This window comes from Aspergillus alliaceus (genome assembly GCF_009176365.1).
Source record: "Aspergillus alliaceus strain CBS 536.65 unplaced genomic scaffold BDW43scaffold_23, whole genome shotgun sequence".
NCBI lineage: Eukaryota > Fungi > Ascomycota > Eurotiomycetes > Eurotiales > Aspergillaceae > Aspergillus > Aspergillus alliaceus.
The window spans coordinates 286,955-311,354 of NW_022474706.1; the positions used below are offsets into that span (position 1 = coordinate 286,955).

At 49.7% G+C, this 24,400-nt stretch overlaps 13 protein-coding genes across 13 annotated transcripts; 6 read left to right on the top strand and 7 right to left on the bottom strand.

Moving 5' to 3' along the window:
• Positions 1-1,307: 1,307 nt before the first annotated feature.
• On the top strand, positions 1,308-2,732 carry BDW43DRAFT_311355 (uncharacterized protein; the record flags this gene model as incomplete). Its single annotated transcript, XM_032047177.1, has 6 exons — positions 1,308-1,591; positions 1,646-1,682; positions 1,750-1,777; positions 1,834-1,870; positions 1,934-2,165; positions 2,226-2,732. The coding sequence occupies 6 exons, from the start codon at positions 1,308-1,310 to the stop codon at positions 2,730-2,732; spliced, it is 1,125 nt and encodes a 374-aa protein (XP_031900114.1).
• Positions 2,733-3,836: 1,104 nt separating this feature from the next.
• Positions 3,837-5,265, bottom strand: BDW43DRAFT_300448 (uncharacterized protein; the record flags this gene model as incomplete). The annotated part of the gene is made up of 6 exons (XM_032044899.1): positions 3,837-4,052; positions 4,149-4,307; positions 4,392-4,663; positions 4,731-4,821; positions 4,903-5,055; positions 5,170-5,265. 6 exons carry the CDS (start codon positions 5,263-5,265, stop codon positions 3,837-3,839), a joined length of 987 nt encoding a protein of 328 aa, XP_031900115.1.
• Positions 5,094-5,824, bottom strand: BDW43DRAFT_276850 (uncharacterized protein; the record flags this gene model as incomplete). Its single annotated transcript, XM_032042002.1, has 1 exon — positions 5,094-5,824. A coding segment is annotated over exon 1 (319 nt), but the record flags the coding sequence as incomplete, so codon positions are not given.
• Positions 5,825-6,724: 900 nt separating this feature from the next.
• On the top strand, positions 6,725-7,913 carry BDW43DRAFT_90731 (uncharacterized protein). Its single transcript, XM_032050685.1, has 3 exons — positions 6,725-7,160; positions 7,235-7,290; positions 7,814-7,913. The coding sequence occupies exons 1-2, from the start codon at positions 6,871-6,873 to the stop codon at positions 7,278-7,280; spliced, it is 336 nt and encodes a 111-aa protein (XP_031900117.1). The 5' UTR covers positions 6,725-6,870; the 3' UTR covers positions 7,281-7,290; positions 7,814-7,913.
• BDW43DRAFT_311356 (aspartate aminotransferase) lies at positions 7,362-8,852 on the top strand (the record flags this gene model as incomplete). Its single annotated transcript, XM_032047178.1, has 3 exons — positions 7,362-7,739; positions 7,814-8,662; positions 8,757-8,852. The coding sequence occupies 3 exons, from the start codon at positions 7,362-7,364 to the stop codon at positions 8,850-8,852; spliced, it is 1,323 nt and encodes a 440-aa protein (XP_031900118.1).
• A 176-nt stretch (positions 8,853-9,028) lies between these two features.
• On the bottom strand, positions 9,029-10,248 carry BDW43DRAFT_311357 (putative SNARE protein (Ufe1); the record flags this gene model as incomplete). Its single annotated transcript, XM_032047179.1, has 3 exons — positions 9,029-9,269; positions 9,349-10,046; positions 10,120-10,248. 3 exons carry the CDS (start codon positions 10,246-10,248, stop codon positions 9,029-9,031), a joined length of 1,068 nt encoding a protein of 355 aa, XP_031900119.1.
• A 396-nt stretch (positions 10,249-10,644) lies between these two features.
• Positions 10,645-13,094, bottom strand: BDW43DRAFT_90756 (putative PB1 domain protein). The gene is made up of 4 exons (XM_032050686.1): positions 12,626-13,094; positions 12,241-12,576; positions 11,121-12,188; positions 10,645-11,070 (listed from the first exon to the last, which is right to left on the bottom strand). Exons 1-4 carry the CDS (start codon positions 12,842-12,844, stop codon positions 11,041-11,043), a joined length of 1,653 nt encoding a protein of 550 aa, XP_031900120.1. The 5' UTR covers positions 12,845-13,094; the 3' UTR covers positions 10,645-11,040.
• A 477-nt stretch (positions 13,095-13,571) lies between these two features.
• On the bottom strand, positions 13,572-14,064 carry BDW43DRAFT_276883 (uncharacterized protein). Its single transcript, XM_032042003.1, has one exon. It carries the CDS (start codon positions 13,816-13,818, stop codon positions 13,579-13,581), a length of 240 nt encoding a protein of 79 aa, XP_031900121.1. The 5' UTR covers positions 13,819-14,064; the 3' UTR covers positions 13,572-13,578.
• Positions 14,065-14,851: 787 nt separating this feature from the next.
• On the bottom strand, positions 14,852-15,818 carry BDW43DRAFT_311359 (copper chaperone CCS1; the record flags this gene model as incomplete). Its single annotated transcript, XM_032047180.1, has 4 exons — positions 14,852-15,360; positions 15,448-15,582; positions 15,657-15,729; positions 15,801-15,818. The coding sequence occupies 4 exons, from the start codon at positions 15,816-15,818 to the stop codon at positions 14,852-14,854; spliced, it is 735 nt and encodes a 244-aa protein (XP_031900122.1).
• Positions 15,819-16,158: 340 nt separating this feature from the next.
• BDW43DRAFT_300452 (kinase-like domain-containing protein) lies at positions 16,159-17,762 on the top strand (the record flags this gene model as incomplete). The annotated part of the gene is made up of 3 exons (XM_032044900.1): positions 16,159-16,682; positions 16,836-17,250; positions 17,316-17,762. The coding sequence occupies 3 exons, from the start codon at positions 16,159-16,161 to the stop codon at positions 17,760-17,762; spliced, it is 1,386 nt and encodes a 461-aa protein (XP_031900123.1).
• A 336-nt stretch (positions 17,763-18,098) lies between these two features.
• Positions 18,099-20,275, bottom strand: BDW43DRAFT_300453 (uncharacterized protein; the record flags this gene model as incomplete). Its single annotated transcript, XM_032044901.1, has 2 exons — positions 18,099-19,881; positions 20,256-20,275. 2 exons carry the CDS (start codon positions 20,273-20,275, stop codon positions 18,099-18,101), a joined length of 1,803 nt encoding a protein of 600 aa, XP_031900124.1.
• Positions 20,276-20,588: 313 nt separating this feature from the next.
• BDW43DRAFT_276893 (RNA recognition motif domain-containing protein) lies at positions 20,589-22,211 on the top strand. The gene is made up of 4 exons (XM_032042004.1): positions 20,589-20,916; positions 20,986-21,128; positions 21,200-21,595; positions 21,651-22,211. Exons 1-4 carry the CDS (start codon positions 20,868-20,870, stop codon positions 22,029-22,031), a joined length of 969 nt encoding a protein of 322 aa, XP_031900125.1. The 5' UTR covers positions 20,589-20,867; the 3' UTR covers positions 22,032-22,211.
• Positions 22,212-22,363: 152 nt separating this feature from the next.
• On the top strand, positions 22,364-24,099 carry BDW43DRAFT_311364 (class I SAM-dependent methyltransferase; the record flags this gene model as incomplete). Its single annotated transcript, XM_032047181.1, has 4 exons — positions 22,364-22,516; positions 22,571-22,840; positions 22,926-23,127; positions 23,201-24,099. 4 exons carry the CDS (start codon positions 22,364-22,366, stop codon positions 24,097-24,099), a joined length of 1,524 nt encoding a protein of 507 aa, XP_031900126.1.
• Positions 24,100-24,400: the final 301 nt, after the last annotated feature.

Here is a 24,400-nt window from a genome sequence, read left to right on the forward strand (position 1 = left end):
AGTTCTCCTGCGGAGGCATAGTTGGGTAGGTAAGAACCCCGCCGGTCTACCGGGTGGCGTTTATATAAATAAGAAACATTACTAAACACCAGAAAATCATGAAACAAAAAAGGTCTTCCGTAGTAAGATCCGGCGGGCCAATGTCCAATCCAGTTTGATGGGAAATTCCGCTCCGCCATACGGAGGGCCTTAAAGCAACATTTGTTGCCGCGGCACATTTCCGCCCAGCTCCGACCGTAGAGAAGGCACGGTATGGAGTGGATTACTATCTTGCCGGCCGATCAATGCTGGCAGATTTGGTTGGCACTCTACTGTAGCTAAAATTGTCGCGCAGCCGCGGTTTGCCACCGAAAAAGTAAAAAAAAAAACACCATGCCACGACCCCCGAGCAATGCTTATCAGCTCAGCTCACTATCCGAGGTCGAGTATATTCCAGAAGCTCCAGCAAAGTAACTAGTGGCGTTCGCAGTCACGCTAAGGTTGATAGCGGGATGGATGGCGTGCGCCCCCCAGGAGATGGATTTATCAACACGGCAGGTCTGGAACCTGCATTTGGTCAGATGACCCTAAAATCGCCGTTGGCAACGAAAGAATTACTGACACTTGTTCTACCCTGGGTAGCGACGCAGAGATAGACAGCGATCGAGTGGTGTGGTCGAGAGGACATCACCCAACATCGTGTAGACGTGTCAATTGTCCGAAGTAACCCTATAATGGAGAACCCCGGATTTTAGTTTCAGGAGGATAGGGTTGACTTAGAATTGCCGGGAATTGACTCTGGGACGCTGGAAAAATGGATCTAAATTTTAGCAATCAAGGAGAACGGCAAAGGAAGCTCCCCTGGTTCATTAATAAGCCTCTTATTAGATGTCTGGCTGCGTTCGTCGAAGAGCCATGGTTTCGTCGACCTCCGGGCGGTGAGTGAGGGCTTCCGGAGGAGATCGAGGACACTTCATACAATATCATGATTGTGAAATGTAAGAGAAATATCAACATTCAACCAGAGCAATGGATCAGACCCGCTCTCAGCGCTATTTTGCATTGAAGAGGGGGATGACCTGGCGACCTTTTTTAGCTGAGATGGCGGTCAGGATGATCATCGCTAAGAGTTTTCTGCGCGTTCTCCTATCATGATTGTCTATTTATTGCCCCCGTCCTTCTTCTCCACTGTGGACCCCCCTGAACCATTTATTCTGGAATCCAGGCACCGAACACTTTTTCCCTTTCTCTTTGATTCAGACTCAAAGGCCAACTCTGTGTACCCTCCATTATTCTGAACGCCATACATACTATCTAGCATATTCACCATGGCGTACGATTGCTACTGCGCGATCTGTGGCGTGGGCTTCAGTGGCATGCACATTGAATCGCCCTCAGAGACAGCTATCGAACGCCGAAGACGGTGGATTGAAAAGAGATGCCGGGCGCTCGAGGCGGGCCAGGACATCAGCCAGATTCCTGCAGAAGAAAACGATGCCCCCGTGCGCAGCTATGATCCTCGCCTCGTCGACACCGATAACATTTCCTGGCTCTTCAAGGCATACTGCCTGGGATCCAATCCTCCAGCTCCAGGCACTTCGGGGACAAACAAGTATGTGCTTTTATACGCTATCTACAAATCGGTTCCGATCTAACCGTGTCTAAGAGCATTTATTTCTGGTCCGGGATATTATGCGGACATCGTAAGCGGCATCCAAATTTAATTATCAGGAAGCCACCGTTCGAGAATCTTACACGGTACTCTTACAGGGAGAGCTAGTTGTGAAACCGGGGAAAGGTACGGGTTACACGAGGCTTATGAACTGCATGAATTGTGGCTAACTTTATCCTCAGATCTCTACCAGCCGTCGTCCCGTAAAACCTACATGTGGTTGGTTTTGGCGCCCTCCAATCCATTTTCCCGAGCGTCGCATTTCTGACCTACCCTTTGTAGTTACGATGAGGGAACCGAAGAGGCCTCCGGACCAGTCCTCCCCTTCCACTGGAGCTGTTTCGAAATCCTGACCCGAGCACTCACGGACGCCACGGAGATCGAGAACATCAACCTCGACGCCCTCTACAGCGTCATGTCCGCCTTAACCAACCATAGCTCCCTCCATGTAAACTACGGTGATGACATCTCCCGGTCGCAGGGCCGCTACTGGGAATGCGTCCCAGGCGCAGAGGTAAGCGTGTCCACAAGAGATTAAGCTGTAACCACTATTAACAGACCTCCCGCCAAACAGTACTGCGCCAAGTGCCCCACAGATACCCCCATGGTCGATGAGCTTTTCCAAAACCTAACCACCGATAGTAAATTCAAGTACCGCTCTGAGGCAGGATTCGAGCCTCAAGACCCATGTCCGTCCGACCCATTCGGCCATTTGCCGATGGAAATTGCCCAGTACATTTGCATGTTTTTGCCTGGGGATTCGGTGAATGCACTTGCGCAGGCTTCGCCTAGCGTTCAGGTTATCGCAAAGGATAACTCGTTCTGGAAGCGGTTTATGCGGTGGGATATGCCGTGGTTTTGGGAACTGCAGACGCTCCAGAAGCAGAATGATGTTGACTATAGGGAGCTTTATATGTGGTTGAATAAGATGACGACTCCACGGTATGGTATGGATGATTTGAAACTGATGGGCGTTGCCAATCGGAGGCGTATTTGGGGTGTGTGCGAACAGCTTGCGAGTCGGTATAACAAGACTACTCGCCGGACGCCTGTTGAGGCGATGAAATGGGGGCGCGATTAGGCGCGTGCATGGGGGTTTTCGACGTTTTAATACAATGTTTGACTGCCGAGGTGAGTTTCAGCTGTTCCCATTAAAAAGGGTGTGAACTATCATGAGAGCTAACGTGGCCCAGTAAATATACAGGGGTTTCTTTTTCTCGAGGTTTATTCGACCATATGATACCACTACAGCTTCGATTCTTTCGACTCTTGCATTGCCTCTCTCATCTTGATTTGGAGTTTGGTTGTTGTCAGGACCGCAAATTCGCATTTCTTTTTGTTTCTTTTCTTTTGCCGTGATTAGCGCCAAGTATAGATATAGACTACCTTTGTTTCTCCTTGATGAACCTATAACGAAACCAACCAATATAATATACCACCATCGCACCTTCACCCGAATGCTATCTTTCGTCCGTAAGTCTTCTACTAGAGATTCACAATAATCAATATTTGCTAGCAAGAGTATCAATTTGACAGTATCCCGTGGCATCATCGTCAGTACGTCGGAGAAGGGTCGGAATATTGTCGGAGATGTGGGATTTTCAACGCCACCATCTTATCAGCATCGGCTTTCCGTACGGCTTTCAAATCACTAGCCGAAGAGACCTCTTGTTTCTCGGTTGTGGGAGCGTACCGTGGTTGGTCACAACACTAATGAAAGACCGATCTCCCTCTCCTGTGGCGTTTTGTTTTCCTTCAGCTACGCTGTCCAGTATGGGATGTAGTGTATACCACTGCCAGGTCTTACTCTGATATTATTGCTGCGCCTACTGTGTTCTAGTTCAGGAGGCAAAGGAGGCTATCAGTAGCTGCTCCAAGATCCTCTCGATGGTTGGGGTTATATATATAGTTATGTTTACATCATTATAAAATGATATTAGCGGACCCTATACCAAGTAAAGACCAGCATATTTTGTTGGTTGCCATAACAAATAGATCAAATAGTCTGTCCCTACTGATCCAAGAGCCGTATAGCCGATCCTGCCGATTCTACTATTCTAGATTAGGGGGAGCCAATGCCGGAATGGAACGGAGAGAGTTCTGGCAGGGGAGCTAAAAGTGAAAGACAGCAGGGACGGCTGCTAGCAGATTTTACAACAACTGTCTAGTCGCTCGCGAAGGAGTTCTAAGGCAGCTCTATTTTCCTCCACCTACCCATAGCTTCTGTGTATTCATCGGTTGAGACCCAGCCATCGTTACCAACGATGCTTGCTCGAAGCCTGTCAAATTCACCATAGGCGCCTGCCCATGCTTCTATCTGCTCCTTACGCTTCTCGATCACCTCTTGAGTGAAAGATATGGGACATGGCAGCGCTACACCTATCCGCGCCATAACTTGATCCTAATTCTCATAGATCTGTATTATAAGCTCTTTGAGCGGGATTGGGCCAGCCAGAGAAGACTGCCTGGCAATGTGAAAGATGAAGGAAGTAGGAACCTCATCGTTTCTCATAGCATCCACCGCCTTGATAAGAGGTTGGTTAAACTTTCTAGAGGCTAACTCGTAGAACTTCTTCAACCTAAGCCTGCTAAGCTTGTCTTTGGCAGACTCGTTCTCTGGCTGTGACGGAGTATTGGAACCTTCCGGTAATTTAGTCTGAACAGCAACTCATGGGTACGGGTCATCGCAATCAAATATCGAAGGAAATTTTGCCTGTGTAAAGGGTGGTGCCGTGTGGACCGCTTGCCAATCAATTATACCTGATATTTTCGACGGGTCAGAAGAACCCACAAATATATTATCCGAATGAAGACCATAGTGCAGTAGAACCGGTCGAAGGGCTTCTTTTGGGGGTAGTATGTGAGCTAATACGGGTAGAAACTGTGCAAGAAGATGCACATGCATATCACGTCCTAGCGTTGTCTTTCCCAAAAGTGTAGAAGTGTCTAAATTTCGAATCACAGCAAACTCACGATTTGCAATGGATGAAATGTATTCCTGAGCCGTTTGCCCTGCATTGGTAACTCATTATTATGTGGTACACAAAATCAAACTAATTGCAATTTCAGATGCGCATACAGGGCCCCGGATGAATGTTTACTTCTTGCTTTTGGTCTTCCCAGAAGGACCATTGGGTTGTTAGGCCAATAACGAAATTCGATTCAGCCTCCTACCCAGTCTGATCAATAACACTTTTGCCATGTAGATATGTATCCTTATAGTATAAGCTTCCGTGGAACGAAAACTTTACATTTGCCAGTTTCTTCTCAATAGCGACTAGGCTTTTCACTAAACCGAAGGGTTGAGCTTCGGACATGGCATCCCAAACCTCGCTTGGCTGCCGTCCGTTCACTCTCTCTATAAGAATATACTCGGAACCCACCGCGTTACCTTGTGATGAGAGCTCCGGGAAAGAACTCTAGGAACTGGGATATGAAGAACGTTGCGAAGCTGCAAGGTGTTTTACATCTAGAGTTAGCCAAAGCAGATTGAATGCAGAGCATCTAGCATCACGCACAAAATCAAGTGTTGCGACTTCACTGGCCACAACATATTGGGGATGGCCAGCATTTGGGTTGGAGATTCTCGCGAGAACCTCCCTCCCATACTCCATTTTCAAGGAGAACGCCTTATTGTACAGCCCCTCGGGTATCTAGGTCATTTGGACACACCGACTGCCAACTATACGACTGGCGGTTCGCTGCAGAGCTAGGACGCCAAATTCTACATAGTGCTTCTTAAGTTGTGATTGCTCATTATACACCCAACGACCTGATGTGTAGTGAAAGAAGGGGCTGTTTGCTTTGATTCGTCCGAGTAGTCCAGATCGAGTCTGCTGGAAATATTGTGGGTCTTTCTTGGAAGCAACAGGTATCTTCGTTCTGAAACGTAGGATGGGTATCATGAATCGTACCGCTAGACCACAAGAACTATGGTCCATGTTTGACAATACTGAAAGTTCAGCCCTACAAACCATAGAATATATATCTCAACAGATAGACTCAGCTAGACCAGCACTACCCTTCTGTTGTATGCAGAAGGCTTACAATAACCGGATCATTGTTCTTACGTCAATGTACCACCCGCGTTAGTCATGGAAGGATTGGTAGAAGTTGGAGAAGATCCAACTTGCGTTCCTATTTGTTAACCCGCAGCCGTTGATCCTGAATCCCGGGGTTCCATGCATGAACTATGACTAAAGGAACGATGACCAACGGAAGGTTGATGACTCAGGGCGTCAGATCTAGATTTAGGTTGTTCGAGAAAAAGAACTCATCACGCTACTTATGGGTATAAGTTACCTAAAATGTAGGAATATACTTCACACTCAATAGGCTCAATGGGTTGGATAATAGTATAGAAGCCATCAATTGAATAATTCATAGGAACATATCCACGTTACGTCGGCCCAAAGGGAAAGGACCCATATCCCCAGTTATATCAGACCATACTATATATACATCATACCATCCCGGTGACTGATGTGCCTCTGCAAGGTACACGGGATGGAGTGTGTATTCGGAACGGAGTACAGAGGAGGAAAAAAAAAATAAAGGTAATAAATAATGAAATTCAATTCCCCAACCCACTGATGAAGTTTAAAATTAATAAAAACTAACAATTAAAGAAAATATCATTTTTAAATTGAGGCAGGGGATCGAGAGTGGAAAGGGGATGATTTTCTAGACGACTCGGGAGAATTACTCGGTTGAGCGACCGGATTTACTCCGAGTGGTTGATTTTGCGTTATTTTTGTCATTTAACCGGGGGAGAAGGTCACGGGGACGGTTGGCGCCGGAAGGCCATTGAAGGAAAAACGGTTTGTTTAGGACCGAGGCGGTTGGTTGATTATGCAAGTCTGGGGAAAGGAGATCGTGTTAACGTACGGCCAGGGTATCTACACGTATAGTGACCATTTTGATGGAGGGGGAAAAAAAATAGTGAAAAATAAAGAAAAGAAAGAATATATTATTCTATCAGTCTATTTTGCCAAAAAAGAAAAAGCTCGTAATAATTGCATTGTATGTGGAGTGGAGGGAAATAGATTGTCTAGATCGAGTAAATTCTTCCATTCTGAATGCAGCGATGATATTGGTTCCCCGCATTTAATTCACTCTTTTTCCGTAACTGACTTACGGAGTACAAAATGAGGTCTTGAGGTAAATTTATCCCTTTCAAGGAAACGGAGACACATACATACAGACATCTCTAGGGGTCAATGACTTTCCTTCGTTCTTCCAACGAAAAAGAAAAAGAACTTGTGATCGGAATGCCGACACGTGAATGTCGTCATGATCGGGTACCTTCAATTCCCTCGGCTGTTGAAATAGACGAGTTTCTCTCTATATATATTAAAGCAAAGGACCATCATGTTGTGTCCTCTCTCATTTGGTTCCCCGGTGTGTATAGACATACATTACTTTACTTGAATATTGAATGTATCCTATATACAAGATATAATACCAAGATTACTATTATTATATGCGTTATATTTCCCCTCATTATTAGGTAACGATACTCCTCAATACCCCAACTTTTCGCAATTTGCCTCACTGACGAAAAGCGCCGCCGGGGATTTTCAGTCTCACCAAGGATTTCCTTTCCGGTGAACGCAAGCAGAAACTGTGACTCTTTGCAGGTGGTGTGACCCAACTCTGTTTTTTTCATTATTTATTTATTTTTCCCTTTTCCCCTTTAAAAACGGTCATCATGTCGCCTTCTTCCTCTTCTTCCACCACCGCTCGAAACCGTCTCGCGACACTCTCCTCTCACATCATGGGTTCTGCCAGCCCCTCTATCTTTTCCACCTCCGTGGTTCCCGCTGCGCCCGAAGATCCTCTCTTTGGGTTGGCCCAAGCCTTCCGGAATGACCCTTCCGATAAGAAAGTCGATCTGGTTATCGGCGCATATCGTGATGACAACGCAAAGCCCTGGATCCTTCCCGTCGTGAAAAAGGCCGGGGACCTAATTCGCAACGATCCCTCCATCAACAATGAATATCTCCCCATTAAGGGTCTCCCCGATTTCACCTTCGCCGCCCAGAAAGTGATTCTGGGATCCGACAGCCCGGCCATCCGCGAACAAAGAGTACATACCGCGCTCTGTCCTCCGTGGTGTCTGTCCCGCATTCCCGCTAATCTGTCTATTGCACTCCGTTTTAGGTAACCACCTTCCAAACCATCTCCGGCACGGGAGCCGTTCATCTCGGAGCCCTCTTCCTCGCCAAATTCCACCCCCAGAACCCCAAGCCCACCGTCTACCTCTCCAACCCAACCTGGGCCAACCACAACCAGATCTTCACCAATGTCGGCCTCTCCCTCGCCAATTACCCCTACTTCGACCCCAAGACCAAGGGCCTCAACTTCGATGGCATGTTGAACGGCATCCGCGATGCCCCCGCTGGCTCCGTCATCCTCCTACATGCCTGCGCTCACAACCCCACCGGAGTCGACCTCACCCAGGACCAATGGAAACAGGTCGCCGTCGTGATGCGCGAGCGCCGCCACTTCCCCTTCTTTGATACCGCCTACCAGGGCTTCGCTTCGGGTGACCTGACCCGCGACGCATGGGCGGTGCGATACTTCATCGAGCAGGGCTTCGAGCTCTGCGTGGCACAGTCTTTCGCTAAGAACTTTGGTCTGTATGGTCAGCGCGCAGGCGCGTTCCATTTCGTCTCAGCGCCGGGCGCCACCGCTAAGGATGACAACGCCCATGTCTCGAGTCAGCTGGCCATTCTGCAGCGATCGGAAATCTCGAACCCTCCGGCCTACGGTGCGCAAATCGCCAGCCGTGTTCTGAACGACACCACCTTATTCGCTGAATGGGAAGAAGACCTCCGGACGATGAGCGGGCGCATTGCGGAGATGCGCAAGGGCCTGCGTGAGCGTTTAGAGGCCAAGGGCACACCGGGCACGTGGAACCATGTGACCGATCAGATCGGCATGTTCAGTTTCACGGGTTTGACTGAAACGCAAGTGAAGTTGCTGCGGGAGAAGTGGCACATCTATATGGTACGTTCACCGCTACTCACCCGCCGGCCGGGGGTATCCGGTCGGCATTTCCGTCGGTTCTCGGAGGCCCAGCCAAGCTAACGATCATCAACAGACCAAGAACGGACGAATCTCCATGGCCGGCCTCAACACACATAACATCGACTACTTTGCAGAAGCCGTCGACAGCGTTGTCCGGGAGACTTCGTGAAAAACTCAATCCCTCTTGTATATTCACTGATGCGATTGTTCCTCTGTACGTCATTCAGATAGCGTTTATATATCCACATACATATAGATCAGGTATCTGCATCATTCGTGAAGATTAGTCTGGTAGTATAAGTACAGTACGCTCAAGAAATACACCCTATTATCTGGCCGATCGACCTAAAAGATCAAATCCCAAACAATCAACGACGTACACAGCCCAACGGTGCCCCAGAACACCGCCTGCGCCGCACTTCGCCGTTCACCCGCCCTCTTCAACTCCTTATTCCCCCGCCCAATATTCGTCTCCGTCGATGCAGCATCCGTAACCAACTGCCCAATATACTCCTCCTGCGTCGAAAGGTGCGACACAAGCGTCTGCTGCAGCGACGAAATCTCCAAAAGCGACTTCTCCGCATTCCTATTCCACCATTCATTTAGCGTCAACCCATCTTTCCGGAAACCCCAAAAGAAAAAAAAAAAAGAGAGATAAAACATACTGCACCTGACTCAACGTATCCTCATAGTACCTCACCATCGCCTCATTCTCGCTCTCAAAAAGCTGCAACTGCTCCACCGACAACTCCGCCTCGATAGCCCGCACCTCACTCTCCTCCATACCCACCCCCCTAACCTCCACGCCCGCCATAGAACCCACACCGGAACCCCCATCCACAGCTCCCAACCCACCATCCCCGCTCTTAAAAAGCACACTCCGTTCCCTCTCCACAACCCTTTCAATCCTTTTCTCCACCATCCCCCGCTGCAAGAGGACCACCTCCTCCAACTCCCGCCGCAAAAACCACACCACACTCTCCCTCACCACCCTCACCACCCTCTCCCCTTCCTCTTCCACAACCTGCTCCGCCCCCTTCCCAGTCTCCTCCCCACCCCCGGCAGCCCACCGTGCAAGAACCCTCCCAGCCCCACTCCTCCCATACTTCCTCCTCAACACACTCTCCGCAGCCTGATGTCTCAAATCCTCGGCGCTGGAAAGCGTCGCGATAGAGTTACTTAGATCGTGGAGAACGAGACTAGTCGAGGAATCGATCTGGTCGCGGTCCGCATCGCTTAGTGTACCTGTGCCTTCTTTTCCTCCAGGGGCGGAGGCACGTTTATGGCGTGGATGCGACGTGAGAGAGAGGTATTGGGGCCGGATTTTTCGGAGGTAGGTGTTTAGGTCTTTTGTATGTTTGGTCTGTTTTCATTCATTCATTCATGAGTTAGCTGGTTGATTTGGGGTGCTTGGTAGGGTAAAGGGATTGGCGTACGATGCGGTAGGCTTCTTTGAGGAATTCGTCGGTGAGGGTGGTGTAGTTTTGTTTTGTCGGGGGGATGGGCATGGGGGGTTTGTTGTGTTGGGAGAGGAGGGTGTTGAGGATTGGTGTTAGGTCTGTCATTTTCTCTTTTTCTCCTTTTTTTTTTTTTCTCTTTCTTGGTCCTTATGTGGTGATTCGTTTAATAGTTGGGGAGAGTTGTTGAAGTTGGAGTGCTGGCATTAACTTGGGAGGTTAGCTATACGGAGCGGAGCTATCGGGGGATTGGATGGGTTAGTTATCGGGTCCCGTGATTTTGGTGCCCTAACTACTGCCCTTGGTCTTGGGGGTGGTTTGGGGGTAGGGGTTGTTTGCTACGGTGGGTTACATAATTTCGATAGTTGGGGATTTAGGATGTGTACTAGGTAGAGGAAGTAGTTACTTTGATTTTTGATTCTGAATTTGACTTGAGGCGTAGTTGGGGTTGGGGAGAGGTGTTAGCTGTAATAAAATATTCGACTGGCGCTTTCTATCACATGGGGCGATCAGAAGCACAAGGATTCGGGAATGCCTAGTGCTTATTGCTTGCATCGAGAATTTTTAGACCCTTTTTCTTTTTATATCTCTTGCAATTTAGGCTTTTAACTGTGGTTAAAACTGAAGGGCTAAATTAGCGGCACTCTGGAGTTGAGGTCGTGTCGGTCTCGCCGTGGTTGGTCGGTTCCCTATCTTTACACGCAACACCAGAACTATCTAGGTTATTGGAATTTTTTTTGTAACCTACTTCATATATGAGAGTTGTGTATCTGTACATAGAGAACAAAAGAAAAGAAATGAAAAGAAAAAGCATTATGTCATAATCGTGTATTTACATCGTACGTTCAGAAGGGTATAACATGCCAATGCAATGCAAGCCGACGCCAACACCGTAGGTCATCAAATCATAGATCGCTCTTCAACCCATATCTGCGATTGTCAGTCTCGGTACACGGACGTAAAAAAGTTGAATAACATACCTCCAACTTTCCCATTTCACTCCCTTCCCTCGTGGCAGTTTCACGCGCAGCACTAAATAGAAGGTCTAGGTCTTCTTGATCCACCATCGTGATCATATCCCCGTCGTCTTGCACCCGAATCTTCAAAAGACAGCGGAAGCCAAACTTATCCCGGATCTTCGTTTCAAACTCGCCGAAGCTAATGGTAGGTCCGATAATGATGTACCGCGTGTCTTCAACAGCATGCACCTTAACTCGGAACCGTCGGACCTCTGGCCGACGAGAATTGGCTCTCCTTGACCCTCGGGTGGGCGATCGTGTGCGGCGTCGCGATCCGACAATCTCGAAATCTTCGTCGGCTGCCCCGCCTTCTTCAGCTTCGCTGATATACTCCTCTTGCTCATCGATGTATCGCTCCCGCTGACGGGGTGCGCTCCGTCGGCCTCCATTGACGACCACGGTTGGTCTCGGATACCCGTTGTACCCATTCTCTCCATACATCTTCGGTGGCGGCGGAAAGCCGGTATCGCTTGCCCCCCTTCGATGCCCCATTTCTCGGTAGACTGGGACTTCGCTCTGGGACGTGCGGTGATTGAGCCGAGGTGGGCCTCGCGGCTCGGATGCGGTGCGCGTCGTCCCGATCCGTGACTTGTCCGGGGTGGCATCTACTTTACATCCGGTATGGAGGGCACCCGGCCGATCTAGATCGAGGCGGGGCGGACGAGCCGCGCGGATGGATCCCGGTCGACCACTCATCCCCGAGGGGCTAGTGAGGTTGGGTTTCTCGGCATCTGGCGGTGGCGTTGGGGGGAATAGATTGCGGTTCAAGGGTGGCTCTGAGTGTTGACGGCTTCTTGTGATATTCCGTTGTACTAATTTGCTGGCAGCATAAAGACTTTCGGGAGGGGCTCGATTGTCTATTGCGGGCTGGATTCTGACGATCTCGCCTGCTTGGGAAGGAGTTCCACTCCGATCCGATGCAGCGATCAACCTTGCCTTGCCCAGATAGTCTTTGGTTTTGAGATTCTTCACCTTGGCCTCGTTTGGCCGATAAAGAACCCCTACGGGGATCGAAAATACCGTGTAGCCCTAATAAGTCAATACGAATCGAAAGTCAAACCTTGGGTTCAGACTGACATACCTCTGCTCGTTCTCGGATGGCGTCGTTGATCACACCATGGTCCGGCGTGACCTGTTCTTTCGCCGCATACTCCAAGTCCTGTATACCGGACCCCAGTTGCTGGAGGTAAATATAACACAGGCCACGGTTAAAGAGAACTTCACACGAGTATAGACGAAACTTCAGGCCCAGTTGCTCATAGTCAATGGAAGTATTGCCTCGGAGGTAGAGCAAGGTATCATTGAAGTTGGCCAATGCCTCCTCGAAATCGCCTAGGAGGAAGTTGGACACCCCCTCTTGAAAGTAGGCAATGGCGAGATATTGGTCCAGGCTGACGGCCCGCTGGTAGCACTCGACCTACATTTTTGTCAGTTCCACGTCGTACATGTCCAACGTCGGCACATACAGCCTTTTCATGCTCGCCTAGTGTGGCGTGGATCACGCCACAGTTGAAGAAAATCTTGGACGTATCGGCAATGAGGCCAAAGACCCGAAGGGATTCATCGTATTCTTGACGGTCATAGTGTTCGAGGGCCTGCACCCACGTCTCGATTTCCTGACGGCCTCGGTTAGAGACTCTGCCACGTTCCAAAGACCGCACCGCACATACCTGTTTGATGGACATGACTCCAGCTCTCCGAGGGCCTCGCTATACCTCGCTAGATCTCCTGGGGTCTAGTCGTTCCCTCACCGGACAACAGGGTCGGTTTCGAAGGTAGACAGGGTCTCAGGCAGAGAGGTACAACCCACGGGGTTGCTGTTAAGTCAGCCGGACACCTCTCGCGGTGCGTTCAGGTAGCAAGCGGATATATACTAATGGCCAAGAAACCCAACCGCTGCAGGTAAACCACGCAGAGGCCAGGGGTCTAGATGGGACCGGGAGGCCGAGAGAGCCGGTCTGTGCCACGAAAGGATAAATCGGTGGATGAGCCCTCTTAGTCGGTGAGCGAGGGAGTATTGTCCCGCGATGGAGCCAGTGATAACACAATTCCGCTAGTTAGTCTTGTTTGGCGGGGAGATAGATCGGATATATATTTAGATCACGGGTGACCAGGGTCGTTGAATGGCCACTAGTGACTATGACAAGCAGACGCAAGGATGATAGATGGAGAATTGGGGGGTTGGTTAGATCAATTCGCCTCTTCCCTGGTGAATATTCTTCACGGATAGACTTTTGCGAACTGAGGACCTGGCGTCTTTGCCGTGTGTAGTATAGGGTATTCCGGGGGAGGAGGGGGGGGGGGGCTTGTTCAAAAAAAAAAAAAAAATAAAAAAAAATAAAACACAAAAAATTGAAAAAACGGGTAAGAAGGGAGTAACTCAAGTGGCAGAGGAAAGGGACCAGGGCACGTATGAAGACTAGCGTGCAGAGGATGCACTGCAGCAGTAAGGCACTGCTATACTTAGACGATAGCTCCGATTCGAAGCGCCGAACTGGCAGAAAAGGAGGGGGAGAGAAAGAGGAAGGAATGCCAAGGGAGTTGGGAAATATAAAAATAAAATAGAATAAAAACCCTTTGACCAGCCCATCTTAAGGGGCGTTAAGGGAGGTTGATATGAATGGCTGCTTCTGCAAGTTCCCTCGCCGTGTCCCGGCATGATGATTGGTCCCCTGCAGGAGGAAACTTCATCACAGTACAGGGGCGATCCCTCCCAGGTGTTGATACCTTTCGCTTATTGGCTGACTCCTTTTCATTTGGCCATTTTCGGTTTCTTATTTTTATTTTTTTTTCTCTCGTGAGGTCCATGCATTCAATTACTACTCGTCGTTTATATTGAAGGAAAACGAAAAAGAAAGAAAAAGGCCCGTTCCGACACCCATGCGGGGGGAACAGGGAAGGGTATCCATATTTTTATTATGACTTAGTACAAGGGAATGGGGCATGGAAAAGATCACTAATATTATAATAATAACTGCCACCTAGTACTACTAGTATTCTCTAGGTCGTACGAAAAGTCTTAACAGGATCATAAGATCGTTACTCAGAGAAAGAAAATAATAAACGAATGAGAAATACTCCGGAGAAATCTGATATGAGATTGGCAAGAATATACTTTTCCCGCCCCGCCACGGCGCTTCGACCTCGCTTCTACTACTAGAGCTCCCTTTCTCTTTCACCTTCTTGCTCCCTCAATAATAATCATACTAATAATAATAATTCACGCGTGGCAGGATCCAATGGCACTTCGCGACCGCTATGATTTTATTTTCCTTACCTCCAATGAGGGGCTTTCTTTCGTCATGGGTTTGACTCTTTTCTAACCACTGAAGCTAACTAAACACATGACCCGGCAATAATTGATACTATCGACGGAGTATCTTCTTCTTCTTCCCAGTTCCACTTCCTGCGCACTGATCGATGGACTAAATCACAACCTGAATTTCTATTACTCCTTCCAGTTTAGTTTCAATGGCTTCTAGCCTCATGCAATTTCATTCACACAGGTACAGGACTGACATCATCGCACGAAGTTAAGGTATCACAACTCAAAATAAATCTAAGGCAAATCCCGCCTCTCCAGTCACAGAGTCAATGAGAGAAACAAAAGAGGAAAAAATGGGGCCAAAAACCGAAATCAACGGATAGCCAACAAAAAAAGAGACAAGAGACAACCAGAGAAGAGAAAAAGTCTAAATCATCCCCTGAGACACTTGTTCCTGACGCTCCTGCCACACATTCTTCCCGGAGCAAGAACACACCATCTTATCATTATCCCACACGCCCGCACTTCGAGCAATCACACCAACCAATGTATCGGGGTCATCCTGTCGGAACGGACCCTCTTTACTCTTCGACACAACCATACTCCGGCCAATCATCTCCCAAACCGCCAACGGCCGGTCCAGAAACACATTGCCTCGTCCCTTCTCGTCCACTTCCACCGTCCCAAACACGCCGCGCGGCTCCTTGGGCGCCAACACCCTGCTCTTCAGCGCCTCCCAGATGCCCCCGGTAGACGCGGCTCCCTGTGAAATATCTCCGGCCTCACGCACCGTCGCCCAGTATTTGCCCGGCGCCAATCCGTTAATAGTCAGATCCACCAGCGTCATGTTGGACGAGACCTGCACCATGCGTGCCAACCCACGGATCTTGTTTGGGACCGATTTCGAATGCGTCTCCAGGATGCAAACCGCCGAACCTGGTGAGTTCATCTCAGCACGGCAAACCCCCTTAATACGGAAAAAACAAGAGGGAGAGAGGAAAGGGAGAGACCGAAAGGACGTACTGTTGGAGGATCCACTGCCCCGTAGAATTGCATCACGACCCGTAGCCTGAATCGCGGAAACGATCGAACTAGGCGGCGCTGTGCCTTCGATGAATACGAGCTGGTCTTTCAGACTAGCATCGACTTTGTTGATCCCTAGATGCGTCGCCCAATGAATTTAGCTCCGGGAACCGCAGGTGAAACCCATATTTACCGGGGAAATTAAATACCGTCTAGCTTAGTGAGAGACCTGGAAATGTCTTTCACGCAGCCTTCGCAGGTCATGGGGACCGCGAAGGTGGTCTGATTTTGAGGTTTCAGCACTGATTTATAATATACTTGGCCACCCACGGTATAGAGCGGAACAAACTCACCTGGAAGGGTTCAATCATGATGGGATGTCTGGGATGGGTATTGCCAGCAGCACAAAGTATTGGACAGGCTTGAATCAAATATAAGGCGGTTGTAATGATCGTGGAGTCACCGAGAGGATTATATTAATAAACACTGCGTAGAATGGAAAAAAACAGAAACCCCGCGGAACAAAGCGGGGAAGGGGATTTGAAATCGGCTTGGAATTGTTCTGATAGCGTCATCCCTCCAATCAAGTTACCGTTCCCGGAAACCTCAGGCACCGAAACCGAACCTCCGACAATTCAAGCTCTGGAGCTTCAACATCTCCGTAAAGAACTAATCTTAATCAACAACCCCTCCCCATTCCACAAAAAAACAATGTCCTCCCGCTGGGCAAACGAAGACCCCGAAACAGAAGCGATAATCGCCCAACGCAAGCGCGAAAAAGAAGCGAAACGTCGCGCCAAAGCCGAAAGACAACGCCAGCTTGAACAAGAAGCCGAACAAGCAGCCCAACAACAAACCAGAGACACCGAAGCACCCCCCAAAAAGCGACGACGACTCTCCAACGACCCTGAATCAGCAGCCGAAGTCCAGGTCGAATCCAAACCGCAAGAAAAGCCCTCGAGTCTCATACAATTTCCCACGCAAGAATGGGGCCCTTGTCGCCATGTCGACAATTTCGAGCGATTGAATCACATCGAAGAGGGCTCATACGGCTGGGTGAGCAGAGCCAAGGACATCACGACAGGCGAGATCGTTGCTCTTAAGAAGCTCAAGATGGACAATTCCCCCGACGGATTTCCCGTAACGGGATTACGGGAGATTCAAACTCTCCTGGAAGCCCGTCATCCTAATATCGTGTATCTTCGCGAGATCGTCATTGGTACGAAAATGGACGAGTACGTTTTCATACCCCATCTTACATCGATATATGGCTCTCTCCCTACCACCCCCCCCGTGACCTGAAAAGTTCAGATACAGAAAGTTAACCCCAAAGCCCGGGGGTTGTGAGGATCAACCCTCCTCCGGCCCCCGATCACCGCATAAAACAGTGTCTTCCTCGTCATGGACTTTCTCGAACACGACTTGAAGACGCTCCTCGACGATATGCGCGAGCCCTTCCTCCCGTCGGAAATCAAAACTCTCCTCTTCCAGGTCCTCTCGGGTCTTGACTTCCTCCACTCACAATGGATCATGCACCGTGACCTCAAGACCTCAAACCTATTAATGAATAATCGGGGCGAGATTAAGATAGCGGATTTCGGGATGGCTCGGTACTACGGCGACCCACCACCGAAGTTGACGCAGCTGGTCGTGACGTTGTGGTATCGAGCTCCGGAGCTGTTATTGGGGGCGGAGAAATACGGCACGGAGATCGACATGTGGAGTATTGGATGTATTTTCGGGGAACTCCTCACCAAGGAGCCTTTGTTGCAGGGCAAGAATGAGGTCGATCAGGTGTCTAAGGTACGGCTTTTACTTAGTCCTCCTGCTGAGAGATTATTGTTCGGGTTGATGTTAATGGGTAATAGATATTTGCTCTGACTGGCCCTCCAACGCCACAGATATGGCCTGGCTTCCGTTCTCTTCCTAATGCAAAGTCTCTCCGCCTTCCGCAGACGTCCTCGGCGCCGTCCGGGAACCCACCTCTTCTCCCGCGAGCAAAGTTTCCCTTTTTGACAAATTCTGGTCTTCAGCTGTTATCTTCGCTCTTGGCGTTGAATCCGAGCTCGCGGCCAACGACGCAGGAGTGCCTGTCGCATCCCTACTTCCGTGAAGATCCTCGTCCAAAGCCCAAGGAGATGTTTCCTACGTTTCCGTCGAAGGCGGGCATGGAGAAACGGAGGCGGCGGGAGACGCCGGAAGCGCCGAAACGAGGCCAGGAGGCCCCGAAACTGGACTTTGCCAGTGTCTTTGGAAACCAGTCGAGCGGTGACGGTGGGGAGACAGGTGCGGGTTTTACTCTACGCTTGGGATGATTACTCTGTGGTCCTGCGGAAGTAAATATCACAGAAAATTCAATATTCCTATGGAGTCCTCCGTTTGGCTCGTGGAAACATCGAGTTCCACAATATCCAAATTTCTACTCGGAAATGGTAACTGTACCAACAAGGCTGCGCCGTAAAGGAGTGGTAGCGTTGAGAATCGACTCAAACTATAAACCGCGGAGCTGGAAACATAATCATATGAGGGCCCTTAACAATGCAGTTTACACATATTCTAGTGACCGTACAGCATATGCTTCCGTATAAAAAGTTCAGCTAAAGGATTGTATACAGTTGGACTGGTAGATCGATGGTTGTGGCGGCCAAGCATCAGGAGAAATAGCGTCTTTGATACATGGGATACGTAAGAAGATATTCATCGATAGAGTCGTCGCTGGGATCACGTTCTGCTCGATATGCCCGGGGAGACGGTACTTGAACCGGCCTTCCAGGGCCAATGATTTCGGGGACGTCTATCGTTCCAATGGAGCCGCAATCAAAACCGGGTCCACTGTACAAGCTCCCATCGCTGACGATGCTCCGTTCTGCTTTTGTAGGATTATCACCTCTATCCGGGTGGCCACTGGTTTTGCCATCAACGAGAAAGTATTCGTCTGTGAGGGATAATAGTGAAGTGAGGTCACCATTCTCGATAGGTGTCCATACATTGTTTGATACCGAAGTGAGGTCCGTTGCCGTAGCGTCTTCGCTCGGGCGGGTTGACCATGGCGCTTGCCCCCTGGAGAAGTCGCTACAGGCCAATCCGTTGGTGTCGCCAGATGGACGCGACGGAGTATCATGGCCGTTATCATCTTGCACTTCAGATGCCACGGTTTCAGGACCCAAGCTGAATGCTAACATCGTTTGCACAGGGTTGTTTGATGTGCTGGCATTTGTCCGAGCTTCCGAGTTGTCCTGTGTCTGGGTGCTGTTAGTGATCGACGGGCGATTTGACTCGACAGGCTCTGCTTGTAGGTTTGAAGATGGCTCTTGACAGGGCGCTGATTCTGAAGCGTCTCCTTCAGTTCCGTCTTCCGTCCTAGTGATACTATTATCGCTATAGCCACTAACTCGATCAATGAGCCCGCGTGACTCTGCTACTAGTGCAGCACTAGACACCTGAGGAGTCCTGGACGCGTAAAACCGGCCTGGTGACTGTACCGCTGAGACTACCTTCGGACTTTTAGTTTCACCGTCCGACGTTGGGAGCTTAGGTGTCTCGGGTGAACTGATGAGAGGCAATGGGGACATGGTCCGGTGAGTATTCCCGTTCATACTTGTGGCTCCAGGCGAGGTTGGTGCAAGTGGGCTGTTGGAAAATGGCGTTGGAATGGTTGCAAGGGTGGGCTGGGTGTTAGCATCTCGTATCTGAGAGCATCCGGGCCCGGGAAGGCTTTTAGATAAACGACTCAATTCTGGGCGGGAATCTTCGGATTGGGAATCAGACTCATTCATGAAATAGTCATCCAGCTGAATATAATCTCCAGTAGTTAATTCTCTGGGCATATGTGGCCCTAGCCCATTATTCACGTCAGTCGAGTCTCCCGGGAAGATGCAATGTGCTGCCTCTGTTAGAAAGAGACCGGGTGGCCAGTACCCCCCGCTCAATTCTTGGAAAGGATTGAGATCATTTATGGTGACAGAGAACGGCCAATTGTCGAGGCATTTATCCACATCACAGCTCAACGATGAAGAATCGTTGCATTCCGTTCTGTGCAGATGAGTTCCAAACTCGGAGTCCTCCTCTGTGCTGGCTTCGGAGATTGTCGATGGAAAGGAGGAGTCATCCTGTTGATCTCCCTCCAGGGTATCAGACAAAGGCCAAGGTTGCAGTACATTGGCAGTGCGGCTTGAAGCGAAGATAGCAGCGCGCCTCTGCATTCCAGCCCTCAGAGCTACAAGTCCTGAACGTGCTTTCCGAAGAGATCGTTTGGGCAAACTCTGTACCCAACTTACTGGGCTTTCAAGACTAGTGCTCGGAGAGATATAATAACTATCCCTATCCCACGAGGATGTAGCCACGGCAGGATTATGCCGAGGATCTCGAGGATTGAAGACCGGGTAATGGACGCTTTCCTCGCACGATGGAGGAGGAGCGGGAGGCCTCACGATCCTAGCAAGCCATTAGCTTCATATTCTACGTGAAGGAATTGACTAGTGGTACCTAGCTCTTCTCGCTATTGAGGGACGGAGGGTGACGGAAAAAGAGAAGGCCTGGTGCCGGCGTCTGGTTCTACTGCTACTTTGGTCGTCTGATGCCATATCAAGCGTGTTGATTTCCACAAGCGTATTAACAGGTGAAACAAGTTGGCTCGGTATAACTCGACAGTCCAAGAAACGGCTCCCGAGGGTATGGATAGGACAAGTCAAGATCACCAAACAATTTCTTCATAAAAGGGGAATCCTGTCCAAGGACTGAATAGGCCAGCAGCAAGAAGTAGGGGTCGTCGTGCCTGAACCCAATCAAGGCAGGTACGAGGAAGCCACATGCGTCGTTGATTGGACATTTTGGGGAAAAGGTCGGTCAGGCAAGGGTTCATTCAATTGGAGCCACTGGAAGAAGGTGCTGCCAGTGCTGGTGGTGTGCATCCAGTCCTCCACTTAATGCTTGCATGTTTGCCTTCATGAGATGAGTTACAGTGCATGCGAAAAGGGTTGCGATGAAGTCACATGGCGCAACGGCCGAACATCAAATCTCGTACATTCTGCAGGACAAGAGTCTGTGGTCGAGAGGAATACTATGGAGGAGTCGTTTAATCCAGAATAATGCGCCGATCAAATTATAGAAGTGGGTTGGTTTGTATTGTTGGCGTTCAGCAAGTGATCTTCCAATAAATACCCAAAACTAAATTTAATGTGTTGAGAACCAAGCTTCCAATACAATACAATACCGTCGCAAAGCTTCGACACCTTTTCTTTCGATCGCTTACCCTCCTTCTTCTCACAACCTCTCAATCTATCTCCAACCACCGAATCTAACCAATCTATCTGTGGAAAATTTTACCATTTTAGTAGTATCTTCTTCGACCCCCCTTCTTCGCCGATATTATTCGTTTGATCTCCCGACCAGTTATCGCCGTCCAGTCCCTTCCGTCCATCATGGCCGCCGGCCAGCAAGCTGTCTCTTTCAATGAGATCATTAAAGCTGGTAAACTTCCGGTCGTTCAAAGCTGTTCTGATTGTATTGACTTATTAATTATTGCTTTCCACTCATAAGATCGCCAAAAGAGGAAGAATGAGGAACTAGCCAACAGCATTCTGGGGAAGAACCGACGGACGGGCGCTCCAGGAGCTGGGATCAACAAGGCGCAAAATGCGGCGGCACAAGGGAGTCTGGCAAGTCGGATTGGCGTAGCCAAGGTAAACGAAGATTACGAACCACCAAGCGACCGTCCGACCAGGAGAACTGATTGCAATGCATTATTACCTAGCGTTCTGCACCTGCCGCCTCCAAGCCTAAAAAAGCCAATCGGACGCCGTCTGCACCTGCACGAGTCGCAACCTCGAACGCGAAACCCGGACAGAAGCGTCGCCCCGATGAGGATCGCCTGATGTCTGCCCTCAATCCGGCAAAGGGACAAGCAACAGTTCGTGATGGCTCTACCGGCCTTTCCATCAAAGGGGCAGGCTCCGGGCCGTTTGTCGTGGTTGGCGGCAATTTCGCACCAGGTACTACCGCTGCAGACATCCAGTCGGCCATGGAGCCTGTGACCGGCGAAATCTTGCGTTGTTGGGTTACCTCGCAGCACCCTACTGTTACTGCGGAGGTGACGTTTGCAGAGAAATGGGCGGCGGAGAGCGCGATTGCCAATTTCCACAACCAGAGGGTAAGTTCATTACGCGGGCGCGACAGGCAATAAATGAGACTAATGCACAAACCAGGCGGATGGCAGAGTCCTTTCGATGCGAATGAAGTCGGCTGGCGCCGGTTCCAAGAACTATGATTTATTCGACCGCTCTGCCGGGTCTCACAACTCTTTCAATGACCTTCGAGAACAAGAGGACCGCAAGCGCTTGTTACACCGTGGCGCAGATGCTGTTGTCCAAGACGGAAGCTATGGATTTGGCGGACAGAACCAAACAGCTGGTCGTGATAATGTCTCCGGAAATCGCAACAATAGACGTAACTTCCGAGGCAATCGAAACGCGGGAGGCAGCAGAAACCAGGCTCAAAATTCAAACGAAGGGCTCTATAGCGATCAAATGATGGTCGATGCGCCGCCGCGGGGTCCAAGAAACAACCGGGGACGGTGGCAGCGGTAGACTACTTTTAATGGCAGTGTTTCAATATTCGGGGTTTTAAAAACTACAGTCTGTACGATATCAATCGAGGGTTTAGATTGAACATATCCCTTCAAACTGCAGATGCAATGATAGAGAACCTTCTTACCCTTTTGGTAAATTTGATATGATAAGAACTATCACGTGCGGCGGAACTTTTGCGGAGAAGATTTGGAGAAGAAACAATTTATTTATATAAACACAAGGTCATCATGATACGCCCTTTAATGCCCCTAAATTAGCTCTCTCTCTCTCTTTCTCTCTCTCTGGCTTTATAATAATCCCTCCGGCTCATAAAGGTCTATCGCCTCAAAATGAATCATGGAGCGCGGCGATCCCTGGCGCAATTGATCAAAAACCATCACAACCGATCACTGGTCCTCAAGTCATCCCAACGATGGTCTTCGACCTTTGAAACCCGACAATGGTCTACACCATTGGCACGCACCCTCGCAAATGCGATTAAAGTATTCAGACCCCAAAATCATAGTAGTTACATTAATAACTAACAACACCTCAAGGTAACAGGACCCATCCCCATCGCAGCGTTCATGCGCCAGGTCCTCACCTCCCCAGAAGGCGGCTATTACACGACCAGACCCTCTGGCGACGGAGAGGTATTCGGAAAGAAAGGCGACTTTGTTACGTCGCCAGAGATCTCGCAGGTGTTCGGTGAATTAGTCGGGATATGGACGATTGCGGAATGGATGGCGCAGGGCCGGAAGAGTAGCGGGGTGCAGCTGATGGAGGTTGGGCCAGGGAAGGGGACATTGATGGATGACATGTTACGGGTAAGTCTTTGTCCCTCTACTCATAGAGGCGCTGAAAAAGGCAATCGAATCGAGTACTGATCAACGGGGCCTGGGTATATCACAGACATTCAGGAACTTCAAGAGCTTCACCTCCAGCATCGAAGCAATCTACCTAGTGGAAGCCAGCGCTACGTTGAGGGAGGTCCAAAAACAACGCCTATGCGGCGACGCCCCCATGGAGGAAACAGAAATTGGCCATAAGAGCACCAGCAAGTACTTCAACGTACCTGTGATCTGGGTCGAGGACATCAGACTCCTGCCTCACGGTTCGCCCCCAAACCCCCTTTCCCTCATACAAAGTCTCAATCCCAACGAAAACGAAAACTAACCCCGACTTAGAAGAAAACAAAACCCCCTTCATAATCGCCCACGAATTCTTCGACGCCCTCCCCATCCACGCCTTCGAATCCATCCCCCCCTCCCCCGAAAACCAACCCCAACAAGACCAAGACCAAATAATGACCCCCACAGGCCCAGCAAAACTGCACAAACCCCTCAAACCAGCCAACACCCCCCAATGGCGCGAGTTAATGGTCACCCTCAACCCCAAAGCAGTAACAGAGAACCTACCGGACGAGCCCGAATTCAAACTAACCCTCGCTAAAGCATCCACCCCCTCCTCCCTAGTCATCCCGGAGATCTCAGAGCGCTACCGCGCCCTCAAGTCCCAGCCGGGCTCCACGATTGAAATCAGCCCAGAGAGCCGTATCTACGCGTCTGATTTTGCAAGACGGATCGGTGGCGCGTCGCAGCCTCCCAGGACTGTTACCCGTGGATCTGGATCTGGATCTGCGCCGCCGGCGAAGCGTGTTCCGTCTGGCGCGGCGCTGATCATGGATTACGGGACTATGTCTACTATTCCTGTTAACTCGTTGCGGGGAATTCAGCACCATCGGAAGGTTCCGCCTTTGTCGTCGCCGGGGAAGGTTGATGTTAGTGCTGATGTGGATTTTGTTGCGCTTGCTGAGGCGGCGTTGGAGGGGAGTGAGGGAGTGGAAGTTCATGGGCCGGTTGAGCAGGGGGATTTTCTGCGGACGATGGGGATTGCGGAGCGGATGCAGCAGTTGCTTAAGGGGGTGAAGGATGAGGAGAAGAGGAAGACGTTGGAGAGCGGGTGGCAGAGATTGGTGGAGAAAGGGGGCGGTGGGATGGGCAAGATCTATAAGTTCATGGCTATTGTGCCGGAGAACTCGGGTAAGAGAAGACCTGTTGGGTTTGGGGGTGGGATTGATGTATAGGTTGGGATGTTTGGACGTTGAAGTGGTAGGCTATGGGAACTGTAATATAGATGTTTAGATTTTATATTTACTATGATCTAGAGGGGTGAAGACCCCAAAATATTGCTCTGGGAAGGATTATCCCAATGTCAGTTTTAAACCAAGGTTACTACCATTTTTAAGTGAGTCGAGGCGTTATGGCTGGAAGAGCGATCGTTCAGAGCTCAGGGGTTTGTCCCGTCTTTGGAGGCGCACCTCTGAGAGACTTTGAGACAAAAGGAGGTCATTGAATAGTAGAAGACTTTGGAAACAGAACTTATTC